Below are 12,803 nucleotides of genomic sequence, written 5' to 3'. Positions count from 1 at the left end.
CGCTGGAAGACACGGGGGTATATTAGGGCACGACAGATATGTTATGAAATGAACACGTTATTTTATACCCCTGCCTCAGTTTCCCGTCTGTGAAATGGGTCTATTAAAAAAAAATCTCTGTGCTAGCTGCATAATCAGCACGAGTGTGGACGAAGAATTCATGATAACCGCCTTCTGAACGTGCAGGTATTGTTTACCTGGGCCCTGGCCAGGGGTCAGCCACGCAGCAGGTTGGAACTCATTGGACCACAGGTTATTAATCACCTACTACTAAGTACCGGGAACATAAGGATTTAGCCGTCACCTCATTTAATTCTTGGAACAGCCCTATGAGGCTGGGACGATTGTTATTCCCATTTCACAGATGAGGAAGCTGAGGCTCGGAAAAGCGAAGGGAGTGCACTCATTCGTGCGTTTGCTCACTGATTGTGGAAATGTTTCCTGAGCTTTCCCACATGCCAGGTCTGCGGACCTGGATAAAAGAAATGTTCTAGAAGCTACTGGGCTCAGAGCAGGGGCTGGGGATAGGGACAGGGTGGGGGACCTCCAGCGGCCCAGCCCACTGGCCGTTGTGTCGACGCCAGGAACGAGGTCCTCGGTAAACGGAGGGGGTGAGGCTCGGAGAGCGACAGCCACCGCCCAGGGTCCCACAGCGAGTTAGCGCTCTCGTCAGAATCCAGAGCTCCCTCGGCCGGGCTCATGTGAAGGTAGCGCTCAGCCTGCCGCCCGGGCGCCTGCCTCGACCTCATCCCGACGTCAGCCGTGGGCAAACAGACACCCCACGTTCGTCCTCGCAGGGAGGAACAGACGGCGGGCGGGCCTAGTAGATGGGTCGGTGATGTCAGATAAGGGAGGCCCTGCCGAGAAGCTGGCATGGAAACGGAGCCCCGAGAGAAGCGAGGGCCTTAAAGATGTGGGTATTTGGGACGGAGAAGCGCCAAGGAGCGGAGGTGGGCCGTGCAAAGGCCCTGAGGTAGGAGTGTGCGGGACATGAGAGGGGCCGCAAGAAGGCCTGCGGGCTGGAGTGGCGTGAGCCAGGAGGGGCGCGGGGGTGGGGGGTCAGAGAGCTCAGCAAGGCCCCCTTCAGATCATGACCTGCGCCTGGTATTTGTAGGGATGTCGGGGCCTCAGGCCAGCACCCCCTCCACCCTCCGCTCCTGTATCTAAGATCATCTTTAAGCAGGTCTGCCCCCTGGTGGTGACTCGGAGGGCAGGTCAGCCTCTGCTGGCTGGGACCCCTGCCTCAACCTCCCCGAGTTCCCTGCTCAGGAGCGGGTTCTGGAGCCTCACTCTTCACCCTCTCAGTGTGTTTAAGGCGTCTTTTTAACTCGCCGGCACTGTCTTCAAATAACAGGAATATAAGAGATGTGTTTGCCCGCAATCCCGTCCCCCAGAGCAAGTTAATGTTGTCATTTGTCACTGCCCAGCGTCGAGTCTATGACATGATTGGGTGACAGGGACCATGGACTGTCCCTCCCCGCCAGCCCCCCGGGAGCTCACGTTCTGGTGTCTGACATCAGACAGCATGCGAGGTGTCAAGCGTGCTAGCTAGCACCCCATACGGTAAAGAAACACAGAGCCGGGAAGGGGATTAAGGGATTGTAGCAATTTTCAAAGGTCTCCTAGAGAAAGAGGGTGACATTTGAGTTCAACCTTGAAGATGGAAGTGACCATGGGGTGACGGGGCGTGGGAAAGAATTCCTGGTACAGAGGACAGCATGTGCAAAGGCCCTGAGGCAGGGCTGTCCCCGGTATGGTCAAGGGGCAGCAGGAGAAGGTGCTGTCCCAGGGGAAGGTGGAGAGGGCCCAGAGTATACAAGACATTGTTCTGACTTTGGACAAGTCACCCCCTTGAACTTGCAGGGCCTTGGCTGCCCCATCTGTGAAATGGGGACATGGCCTTGCCCAAGGCAGTGTTGAAATCCCTGCGCACGTGCAGGCGGCTTTCAGTGACGTCTCCTCCCACAGCCCTGAGACCCCAGCTCCCGAGACCCCCTCCCTGTCCCCTCCCTCTGCTGGTCCAGGGCTCATTTCAGGAAGTGCTGAGGATCAGACAGGCGGCGTCGCGCACAGATGACGGGGCAGTGGTTCTCTTGCACATGAATGTCTGCCTCCCAGGGGGTGCAGGGCCCCACTTTGGGAGACGCTGGGCCGAGGGAGGGGCTGGGCGTCTTGGGCAGAGGCAGGCCCTCCGAGTCCCGGGACGTGGGGTGAGGGTCTGTTGTTCCCTTTAGCAAGCGGAACTCGCTTGTTTGAGTCTCTAGTGGGAGGAGCGGCCAGGACCTTCCTGGCCTCGCGGAGGATGCTTTGTGGCAGGAGGGGGCGGACTGTCTGGGATGATGCTCAGGATGCACAGTGAGCTCCTGGGAGCACCGGGCCGGGGGGCAGGAAGGGGGGACGAACGACGACCCGTTCGGAGGGATGTCACGAAGCTCAGACAGTGGTGGGGGGCTCAGGACATGCACCCGCGGGGAGCCAGCAGCCCATCGGCCTGAGCTGACCCTGCTCTCTCCCTCCTGCCCCAGGTCCGGTGGGAGGCGAATGACCAAGGTGGTGCGGGACTTCCTACAGGCCCAGCAGGTGCAGGCGCCCGTGGAGCTCTACTCTGACTGGCTGTCCGTGGGCCACGTGGACGAGTTCCTGAGCTTCGTGCCCACCTCTGACCAAAAGGTGCGTCCCCTCTCCTCCTGCCTGGGCCACCCCTGCCCCTACCCAGCCTGAGGGGATGGGAGAGGGCAAGGCCGCCTGGAACCAGCTCACCACCTCTGTGCGTAGTGGGCTCAGAGCCAGGGCACCCTGGGGACCAGATGGTGTTAACCAGGAGAGGGGGGCTTCCTGGAGGAGGTCAGAGCTCCTCAGGAGGGCACTGATGGGCTCCACTGCTCATACACTCGCTCTCACGTTGCTGAGTGTTTGCTCTGATCCAAACCTCTCAGCCTGGACCAGGGAATGACAACGCTGATGATAATAATTGGTAACATGTAGGGAGCACCTATGATGTGCGTGTCCTTTATTTTATTATTTTATTTTATTTTATTTTATTTTATTATTTTATTTATTTATTTATTTATTTGTTTATTTATTTTATTGTTTTATTTTATTTATTTTATTTTTTGTTCATTTGCTTTAGTTTATTTAATCCTCTAACAGTTCCATCTGATCATGATCCCCATTTTGCAGATGGAAAAACTGAGGCTCAGAAGGGCAATTACGGGTAGGGTGAGATTCAAAACCTGAGACAGAGGGCTTGGCCCCCTTGCAGAGTGGGGCCCAGGCCTCAGAGGGCAGGTGGCCCGGGAGGGGAGACCTCCCAGCAACCCCTGGCTGAGTTCCCTGGGAGACAAGGGCAGCCGGGCAAAAAGAATGGCTTGGACAAAGGCCTGGGCCATGAAGCAGCTTGGAGAATTAGGGGAATTGCGGAGAGGTCTTTGTGGCTGGTAGGTGGGACCCATGTGTGGTCTGGCCTCTGAACTCAGGCCCCTCCTGGGTTTGGGGTCTCCTGCGTCCAGGGGGATCCTGTCCACTGAGCAGTCCTCCCTCCCTCTGTGCCAGGGCTTCCGGCTGCTCCTGGCAAGCCCCAGCGCTTGCCTCGAACTGTTCCAAGAGAAGAAAGACGAGGGGTATGGGGAGGCCGCCCAGTTTGATGGTGAGTGCCAACGACCCGGTCACTCGTGGGGACCCCATCCTCTGGGGGCCAGCCCTGGGCACCGGCCTGCCTTTCGTGGCTAGGCCTGTTAGCAGGCCCTTTGCCTTGCTCGTCAGCTCAGAGCCGGACCTCGCTGTTCCCCCGACATCCTCACCTGGTTGCTAAGGATGAGGGCCCTTGGGCTGCCCTCCACTGGGCCCGGCAGGGGAGCCAGGAGGTCAGTGGACTGGCCCAGGCACACGCAGGGGGTGGCCTCCTCTGCAAGACTGGGCGGCTCCTGGCCACACCCCAGGAGGGGCACCACCGGAAAGAGTGTGCACCCTGCTGATCTCGTACCCTCCCCCATCCCTTTCCCCGGAGGCTCCGAGAGGAGTGCTTGGCCCAGGACTTTCCCTGGGATGTGGGATGAGGGATGCGGATGCAGGATGTGGAATGTGGATGTGGGATGTCGGACGCAGATGTCAGATGTGGATGCGTGATGTGGATGTGAGATGCGGGATGAAGGATGTGGATGTGGGATGTGGATGTGGGATGTGGATGAGGATGCGGGATGTGGATGTGGATGTGAGATGTGTGATGTGGGATGCAGGATGCGGATGTAGGATGTGGGACGCAGATGTGGGATGTGGGATGTGAAATGTGGGATGCAGATGCAGGATGTGGGATGCGAGATGTGGGATATGGGATGCGGATGTGGAATGCGGGATGCAGATGCAGGATGTGGGATGTGGGAGGCGGATGCAGGATGCGGATGTGGGATGCAGGATGCATAGGGCTCTGGGCTCAAGAGTGGAAGAGGTGAGAAGCCAGGTGGGTGGTCAGAGCCCCGCTGTGGACCTGCCTCTGGGAGCTGACAGACGGTCCAAGGGCCTGGCTGGCCCCCTTGAGCCCCCCCCCGCCCCCCCATGGATCTCATCACTCTCACCTGGAAGGGATGTGGCAGTGCTTCAGGACCTGGGTTTGAGTCCTGATCTTGCCGTTAGTGGCTGCGAGATCAAGATTGCATTCGAAACCGCTCAGTGCCTCAGTTTCCTCTTCTCTGAATTGGGGGTGATAATGAACCCACCTAGCCTCGTTTTGAAGATTAATCATAACCTTAGTGGGGTGCCAGAGCGTGGTGGGAGGCCAGTGACGGTAGCTGTGCTGTAATCACATAGTACCGAGCCACGACCCCCTGCCCGAGGAGCCCCTGCACTTGCAGCCAGAGCCCGAGGGCAGGGTCCCCAGGCTTTCTCCGTCCTAGCTTCAGCCCCCGGCCCTGAGGCGGGAGAACAATCCTGGCCCAGGTGCTGCGGCCCCAGGCCCGAGATGGCCCTGGGCAGTCCGCCCTGAGCCCCGTCCTGCCTTCTTTCTCTCGCAGGGTTAAGGCACCAGGTGAACAGAAGCATTAATGAGATGCTGGCGGACCATCGCCTCAGGAACGACAGTCTCTATGTACAGGTGAGGCGGCCGCCGCTCGCTCTTGAGGGTCCCCACACCTCCCAGCAGAAGCTGCCCCAGGAACTGCTGGGGTGGGGGTCAGGGGCTCAGCCCCAGGGCCTCTGACTGTCCTGTGGGTAGGCTAGGGCCTCTGCCGCAGGGAAACCCCAGTCTGATGGAGGAGACAGCAGGGGCCTCAGGGAGCGCCCAGTCGGATGAGGGAGATCTAGGTCTACTGGGGCCGGGGGTGGGGGGGAGTGATGAGTTTCCGGAAGCAGAGTGAATTGGGAGAGATGTGGTGGAGAAATGGGGCTCCGTGGGGTGAGTGGTGGGGTGGGTAGGAGTTAAGGGGACCTGGCCAGGGGACACCAGGCGGGAGGGGGTCTCTGGAAGGGGCAGGGCTGGAGCCGGCCGCATGCAAGGTGCAGGCCGGGTGCAGAGCTGGAGCTCAGGAAACGGAGGGGGCCCTTCGCTTCTCCTGAGTGGAGCCTGGCCCTCTCCCAAACTGCCGACATGGACAGGGGTACGCGCCATGCCGTGGCCGGGGCCGTGTGGTGTAGCGGCAAGCGCCTTTTGGAACCAGAAACTGTCAGGATCCAAATCCCAGCTCTGCTGCCTCCTAGCTCTCTGCCCTCGGGCGGATCACTCGTGACTCAGTTTCCCCATCTGGGAGGGGCACACAGCTATTGGGAGGACGGATGGAGAGTGCCTGGGTGCCCGGCGCTCTGTGGGGGCCTGGCACACAGTGGGCGTCCAGCCAGCGTTAGAGGCCCCCTGGCTCCCCGGGTGCGCCCCCTCTCTCCCCCTCCCCCAGAAATGCATCGACTGGAACCGGGAGGTGCTGAAGCGGGAGCTGGGCCTGAGCGAGCGGGACATCGTGGACATCCCCCAGCTCTTCTCCCTCAAGGGCTCCTACGCAGAAGCCTTCTTCCCTGACATGGTGAGAGCGCAGAAGGAGGTCGTGGCCTGTCCCTGGGGCCCGGCAGGGTCCGGAGGGGTGTCAGTAGGGGTTCCAGGGGACAAGCGCCTCCTGCCCCACGCAGACGGGCACAGAGGCTGGGGAGGCCTGGTGGACCTCTCCCGCGTGTGTTTGGTTTCTGCGCAGGTATAGAGCATCTCCATCGGTGGCTCTCAACCGGGCGATTTTGCCCCCTCGAGGGCATCTTATTGCCACAGGGAGGGGCTTGCTGCTGGCATCTAGTGGGTGCAGGCCAGGGATGCTGCTAAACCTCCTTCGGTGCCGACGGCAGCCCCACAACTTAGGCCTCTTTTCCCTCCCAAGTGGAAAAAAGAAGCGTGTTTTGGTTTCGGTGTTTTCAGGCTTCCAACTGTGGGCCTCAGCTGCGCGCTCTTCCCCGCACCCGGCCCCCAGCCGGCTGCTCCCCAGTGCGGCTCCCGGGGCGGGCAGGCCGGCGCAGGGTGGCGGCTTCCCTGGCTGTCATTAAGTCAGGCCGCTGACAAGCAGATGCACAGATGTGATCTCACTGGGGTGGCCTCTGGGAGGGGCCGGGCGATGCTATCTGCCCTGCGCTAGCTAAACCATTAACACCTTGGGAAAGGATGTCAGGGTGGTGGCAGCTTGTGGAGTGGCTCCCCAGGATGGGAGACCTTCCCTCGTCAGCCTGGGCCCTTTCATCCCTGTCACTGGACAAGCCGAAGGGTGGGGGTGCATCCTGATCCTGACTGGAGGCACGTATCCGGGGTGGGGCTTCCCTGCCCGGATTTGCGCTCACTCCTGACTCCTCACTGTGGGGTCCTGGTAGAGACCTCCAAGGCAGGGCTTCATCACCTTGGATCTGCTGATTTTGGGCCCGAATCCTTTGCTGAGGGGCTGTCCTGTGCATCATGGGATGGCTGAGTGTCCCTGTCCCCTGCCCACTACATGTCATTAGCACCCCCCTCATTGTGAACACCCAGATGTCCTAGGGACAAAAATCACCCTGGCTGGGAGCCACTGCTCGAGGGCGGTGCTGTCTCTTAGAAGTGTCTCGGATGATGGAAAGGTTCTGTGTCTGCACAATATGACACGGGAGCCCCCAAACCGCATGTGGCTACTGAGCACTTAAAATGTGGCTAGTGTGGCTACGAATGAAATTTATACTTTTATTTCATTTAAATTTCAACTGCTGCATGTGGCCAGTGGCTGCCCTACTGGTCGGGGAAGGACTAAGGGGCATCCAGGCTCTGGTTCCGGCTGAAGGTCAGGGGAGGGCCTGGGCCAGAGCCCATGACCTTGGCCAGCCCTCTCTGGGCTGTGGCCTTGCCCACACCAGCTGGGAGCCCCGACCCCAACACGCACCCCTCTGTGGGGATCTCTGAGCTTTGGTCCAGACCCCGCTAAAGGATCCCAGTACGTCCTCAGGGAAGAGCCCATGGGGGACATTCCCTTAACCCCCTCATTTGTTAGATGGGGAGACAGGCCCTCTGAGGAGGGTGCTTGCCTGGCCTGAGGTCACCCAGCACATGAGGAGCCTCCCATCTCCTGAGTTCTCATCTAGGAAGAAGCAGACCCGGACTGGCTCCCCTCCTGGCCTTTTGTGCCTCTACGTGCCCCACTTCACTCAGCACATCCCAGCCCATCAGGGGGCACGTGGGTAGCTCAGGACCAAGGCCCTGGCGCTGACCCCAGAAGATCCTCCAGCTTCATGATGGCCCTGCAGGGCAGACCTGATGGTGACAGGGCCACGGCATGGAGAATGTGAGAGCGCAGAGTCTAGGGCAGCCCACCCCGTGCTGAGATGACCCAGCACTACCCTCCAGACAGCAGGTCCAGAGGGTCCCCTTTGAACTCCAAGCACAGCTCCTCTGGCCATCAATGTAAGGCCGAGGTCTTCTCTGAGACCCTTCCATACCCTGCCCTGGGGAGGCCTCCCTTCCGCAGGGTTAGGGCCCTCAGCCAGGGAAACAGGAGATGTCCCCAAGGGCTCCTAGCCCCTCGCCCCAACTCCTCGGCTCCCCCAGGCAGCTGTAGTGCTATACGTTGGTGGAGTATAAAGAGTGTGAGTTTGGGCATGAGTTAGACCCACATCGAATTTTAATCTCTCCGTTCTCTGATTGTGTGGCCTGGATTATGTTACTAACCTTCCCAGCCACTGACTCAGAGGGAGGAGTGAGGTTTAGTGATGATGTATCTGGCACACAGGAGATGTTCAATAAACCATAACACTTATCAGGGCTTCCCGGGAAAGGTGAGCAAGCTGTGCACTGCACAAGGGCTCCACACCTGTAAGGACGTGCACGCTGTAGACCTCGTAGGTATTTGTTGTCTGAAGTTTGTGGCAGATGATGGTAAAATCTTGTTCTAACATTTATTTTCCAACAATTTATGTTGGAAAATTGACCATTTTCTGATAGATGGAAGAAAGTATTGGAGGAATACTTTCATTCCTATAAAGCTGCCATGGGTGTTCCCGGCAGCCCCACCCGGTATGAATCCTCTCTTCCAACCACGAATCCGTTTCTTCTCTCCATAGACCCTAGTTTTGGAGCAAGTGCCCATCCTGGTGGCCCAGGGATGCTGATGAGGATGGGCCAGGCCTGGGGATGGGTCCCCCATGTGTAGAGCATCCCCAGCCAGCAGGGCTCCCCTCTCGCCTTCTCTTCTGCAGGTCAACATGGTGGTCTTGGGCAAGTACCTGGGCATCCCCAAGCCCTTCGGGCCCATCATCAACGGCCAGTGCTGCCTGGAGGAGAAGGTGCGGTCCCTGCTGGAGCCGCTGGGCCTCCACTGTATCTTCATTGATGACTATTTGTTCTACCACGAGCTGCTGGGGGAGATCCACTGTGGCACCAACGTGCGCCGGCGGCCTTTCTCCTTCAAGTGGTGGCACATGGTGCCCTGAGCCCACCTCCACCCGCCATCCTCTGTGCCCACCTGCCAGGGAACCCCGCCAGGGTGAGGGCGAGGAGCCTCCACCCGGCCTCCATCCTCTCAGGGGAGCCTCGGGTGCATCTTCCCGGGTCCTGGACACGTGCTGGCCACCGCAGGCCCCGGGGTACGGCCACAGACACCACACACCCTCATCCCTGGAGTGGCCGCCCCAGCCCAAGGACTGTCCTCATTCTTCCCTCCCTCTTCCTGATCCGAGGTTCTGGAAAAGAGCAACCACCTTAACATATTCAAGGACGGCCGTGCGTGGTCATGGTCGTGCTGGGTCCTTGCTCCTCTGTGCTGATATTCCTTTCGTGTCTGCACCAGGAATGGGGCCCAGAGGGCCTGAGCTCGGGGGTGGGGGCCTGGGTCCGGGCACCTGTGGTTCCTGTCAGAGCAGGAGCAGAGAGGTGGGGCACCCCCTTTTCTCTCCCAGCTGTTGCCCCCATGCAGGGGATCCTCAAGCTGTGACCTCCTGGCACCCCTCAGCCGTATTTATAGAGGCCAATAAGCACAGGAAGGCCGAGCATCTGAGGGCCTGTCCTAAAAAGAAAAGGCAACAAAACCCCTTTAATGCCTGACTCCAGCCTCAGAAGGGTGCTTGTTACCTGTGTAGGAAGCCTTTAATTACGAGTGCTGGCAGCTTCCGGCCCCCAAACGCTGTGAGGCCAGAGAGGCCTCCGGGGGCCACCCAGAGGAAGGCTGGCAGGCGGGAGGCCAGGGTGGCGGATGAGCCTCAGGGCCTGGCCTCTGTGTCCCAGGTGTCCTCGCTTCGGGTTTTGTACCCTGAATGTGAAGGGGGGCTGGCGGTTCCAGATGTCACAGGGGGCAAGGGCCCAGAGGTTAGGAGAGGGTGGGGGGGCCATTAGGTTATCTCTGAAGGTGGGGTTTAATTTCCTTTAATTGTCTTTAATTATTCCCCTTGGTCCCGCTGGCAGTGGGAGGAACGGCTTGCCCAGTCCCTCTTGGCAGCCCCGAGACCCTGCGTGTCACCTGGGTTTCCCTATAGAGTGACCCCCCTCCTCCGGCAGGCCTGTGTCCCCTCCCAGAGAGGGGAAGAGAGTTGCTACCAGGGTGCGGGGTGGCTAAGAGCCTGGCCCCGGGTGAGGTCACCAGGATGTGTACAGGCAGGTCGGCTTGGCCGGTGCCAGGCGAGAGGTATCCTTCTCCAGCCCCAGGCAGGCATGGGCACAAAGGACCCAGCCTGCCCCCTCCCACCATTGCCTCTGGGGCCATCCTGGCGGCTCTCGGCCCTAGCCCTCCACCACCGGGGCTTTTCAGAAGCCCCTGGTAAGACTGGGGCCGGGCCAGCCAGCCCCTGGTAAACTCTGTGAGCCACGGACTACTTAGCAATCAGAAACTTCCATGGAAACCAAAGATCTGAAGCGGATAAAATCAGGACTGCTATGGTTTAAGGCGGTGGGGGTGCTGTACCTGGGTCCTCCCCTTCCAGAAGACTCTGAGGACCCCACTCACAAGTCCCTGGTCTAACTTTTGCACTTTCTGCTCATAACCATGACCCAGCCTAGACTGAGCCAAGGAGAGAAGGGAGCTCTTTGGGGGCCAAGAGCCTGCAGCCAGGGTTGAGGTTCTCCAGGGAAAGGCTGTGGGTGGAAGGGCAGGGGCATTGCAGAGTGATAGGGAGGGCGGGGAGCAGGCCTTCTAGAGCTGCCCTGGGCGTGGGAAGCTCTGGAATTGCTGCTAGAGTTGTCGGAGGGCCCTAAAGTCCCCTCTGAGAATGTTCTGGACGACTGATCACCTCCTGCTTGATTAATAAAAATGTCAACATGCATTTCTTCAAGTGGCTGCCTCCTTAGTGTCTGTTTGTTGGGCTGTAGGGAGGAGGGGAGGAGCGAGGGGGGCCCTCCTTCCAGTTCTCCCCACCGTGCCCCAGCTCCTTGGCTCAACTTCCGCTGGCCACGGGCAGTTCCTACCTGGCTGGGAGAGCCCCAGGGCCAGTCAGTGCCAGGCAGGCAGGCAGGCAGGCTGATTCAGCAGGATGGCTGGCACAGGCCCATCGCTCTGAGGCCAAGTGCCCGGCTGAGATGGATATCAGGGGAGGGGTGGGGCCTGCCTCTTCTTTCCCTAGGCTATCTCTTCCATCTCTCAGAGCGAAGGCAGAGGCAGGAGATCCTCCAGTGGGACTGGTGCCCAGGGCCAAAGGCCACTAGGATTCCCTTTCATTCCTGCCTCTAAAGCTTGCAGGTTACCCAGCCTCAGTGGTCTGATTTCAGGGACCTGGAAATATCACCCCCTCTCATCCTACACACTGGCTGCTGCCTCAGATTCTATCCTCTGACACTCATTCACTTTATTTTACCTTTTGTTATGGACTAAAAGGCAAAAAGCTGCTGCCCATCAGTCATCGACACTTTAGTCTGAATGAACCACAGATGGGTTTCTAAAACCTGGTATTAACAGGGGAGAGGCGAAGGCTTGGGTCTATTTCCGAAGGGAGATACAGGGCTCTAAGGCGGAAGCTGGTCCTGCCCCCAGCACTGTGGGCCAGTCCCCAGGAGGAAGCCCCCACTTTCTGCAGCAATTCCCCAGCTGTGCTCATAGGCGGGTAGGGAGACTGTTTGGGGCTTCCTCCTGAGTCCAGATCTGAGTCTGCCATCAAGCCATTTTCTAGCCAAAGAAGTAAAGCTGTCATTGAATTCAGCAGCCCAGCATCTCTCCTTGGGAACACCCTTCCCAGACTCTGGGATAGAAGAGCACCATTCTTAGAGTCCTGCTGAAGATCCTTGAGCTGCTGGTCGTGCACCCACTGGGGACACTGGGAAGCAGGTCCTTGTCCCTACCCTGCCTCAGACTGGCAGCATCGCCAGAGAGAAGGGAGGAAGCTTCTATTCAGCACCTTTGGAGCCTGGCTGGGTAGGGTGTGTCCCCGCCATTATCTCTGCCGGGCTGGTGATTAGCCACATTTTCTACAGATGAGGAAACCGAGGCTCAGAGAGAGGGAACCTATCACCCAAGGCCACATAGCTGATGCATGGTGGAGTCGGGGTCCCCAAGACCCCTCTCCTGAGAGCCCTTGCTCCTGCTGCTTCAGGTGGCCAAATGCCTCCTCTGGCCTCAGTTTCCCCCCCTCACAAGTGAGCCTTCCTGCTCCGACATTCTAAGTTCTTCCTGGCCAGAGAGGGCCACCCACCCCTTCCACAGGCTTTTGCCATGTGGTCAGAGTGACAACGCCAGTAATAGAACGAGGCCGGGCTCCACACTAGAGCTCTGCCCACGTGGGCCCATGTGAGCCCTGCAACAGCGTTTTCAGAGGCGGCAGGTGAGGCACAGAGCAATGAAGCCACTTGTCCCCAGCCACACAGCCAGCACGAGGCTGAGGCAGAGCTGCCTCCAGTCCTGCTTCCACGCTCCATGCTCTTAAGAAAAAGGCAGGTGTTTCTCAAAGTTTCTCACGATGCTTTGGGGGTGCTTATGAAAAAAATCCCGATGCCAGGAGGCACCCCTTACCCGCTGTGTCAGGCTGGAGGTGGGGCCTGGGAGCCTGCATGTTCACCAGCTCCTCCAGCAGGGTGGAGAGCTCCCCGCTAAACCGTATCAGCTCTGGAAATGCAGGAAAGGGGGGTGAGGAGGAGGAGTGTGGGAAGTGAGGAGGGCGCCCAGGTCAGCGCCCCACATCTTCGCCTCCCCCCGCCCCCACCCCCCAGGCCCTGGTGCCCCAGCCCCGGTGCCTGCGGGGACTCGCTCCCTTGGAGGGAGAAACGGACGCCCTCCGTGCTGGGGGCGGAGCAACAGGCTCTTATGCAAATGAAGGGTTGCTTCTGGCCAATCCTGAGCTCCCGGCTCTGGGAAGGGGCTGGGCTTCCAGGACGGGAGCCAATGAGCTAGCAGCCTGGGCCGGGAGGCGGG

At 59.3% G+C, this 12,803-nt stretch overlaps 1 protein-coding gene and 1 long non-coding RNA gene across 5 annotated transcripts in view; one reads left to right on the top strand and one right to left on the bottom strand.

Annotated features, from left to right (window-relative positions):
- The window catches only part of PADI1 (peptidyl arginine deiminase 1), a 41,164-nt gene extending 30,427 nt beyond the window's left edge, over nucleotides 1–10,737 (top strand). The window contains exons 12-16 of the mRNA XM_077899433.1: nucleotides 2,526–2,670; nucleotides 3,553–3,646; nucleotides 5,007–5,086; nucleotides 5,880–6,005; nucleotides 8,674–10,737. Coding sequence (XP_077755559.1) covers nucleotides 2,526–2,670; nucleotides 3,553–3,646; nucleotides 5,007–5,086; nucleotides 5,880–6,005; nucleotides 8,674–8,907 — 679 coding nt within the window. The 3' untranslated portion in view covers nucleotides 8,908–10,737. The remainder of the gene's footprint in view (nucleotides 1–2,525; nucleotides 2,671–3,552; nucleotides 3,647–5,006; nucleotides 5,087–5,879; nucleotides 6,006–8,673) is intronic.
- On the bottom strand, nucleotides 7,172–12,579 carry LOC144314856 (uncharacterized). 4 transcript variants are annotated; one of them, XR_013380717.1, is made up of 4 exons: nucleotides 12,405–12,579; nucleotides 9,545–9,739; nucleotides 9,175–9,324; nucleotides 7,172–8,832 (listed from the first exon to the last, which is right to left on the bottom strand). It is a non-coding gene; the product is annotated as an uncharacterized LOC144314856 (long non-coding RNA). The 4 variants fall into 4 exon arrangements; XR_013380715.1 differs by having other exon boundaries at nucleotides 7,172–8,829; XR_013380716.1 differs by having other exon boundaries at nucleotides 7,172–8,829; nucleotides 9,545–9,722.
- Between the last annotated feature and the right edge of the window lie 224 nt (nucleotides 12,580–12,803).

Source organism: Canis aureus, chromosome 5 (genome assembly GCF_053574225.1).
Source record: "Canis aureus isolate CA01 chromosome 5, VMU_Caureus_v.1.0, whole genome shotgun sequence".
Lineage (NCBI taxonomy): Eukaryota > Metazoa > Chordata > Mammalia > Carnivora > Canidae > Canis > Canis aureus.
The sequence above is the reverse complement of the archived record's forward strand: the minus strand, read 5'-3'. Positions and strand labels throughout refer to the sequence as shown.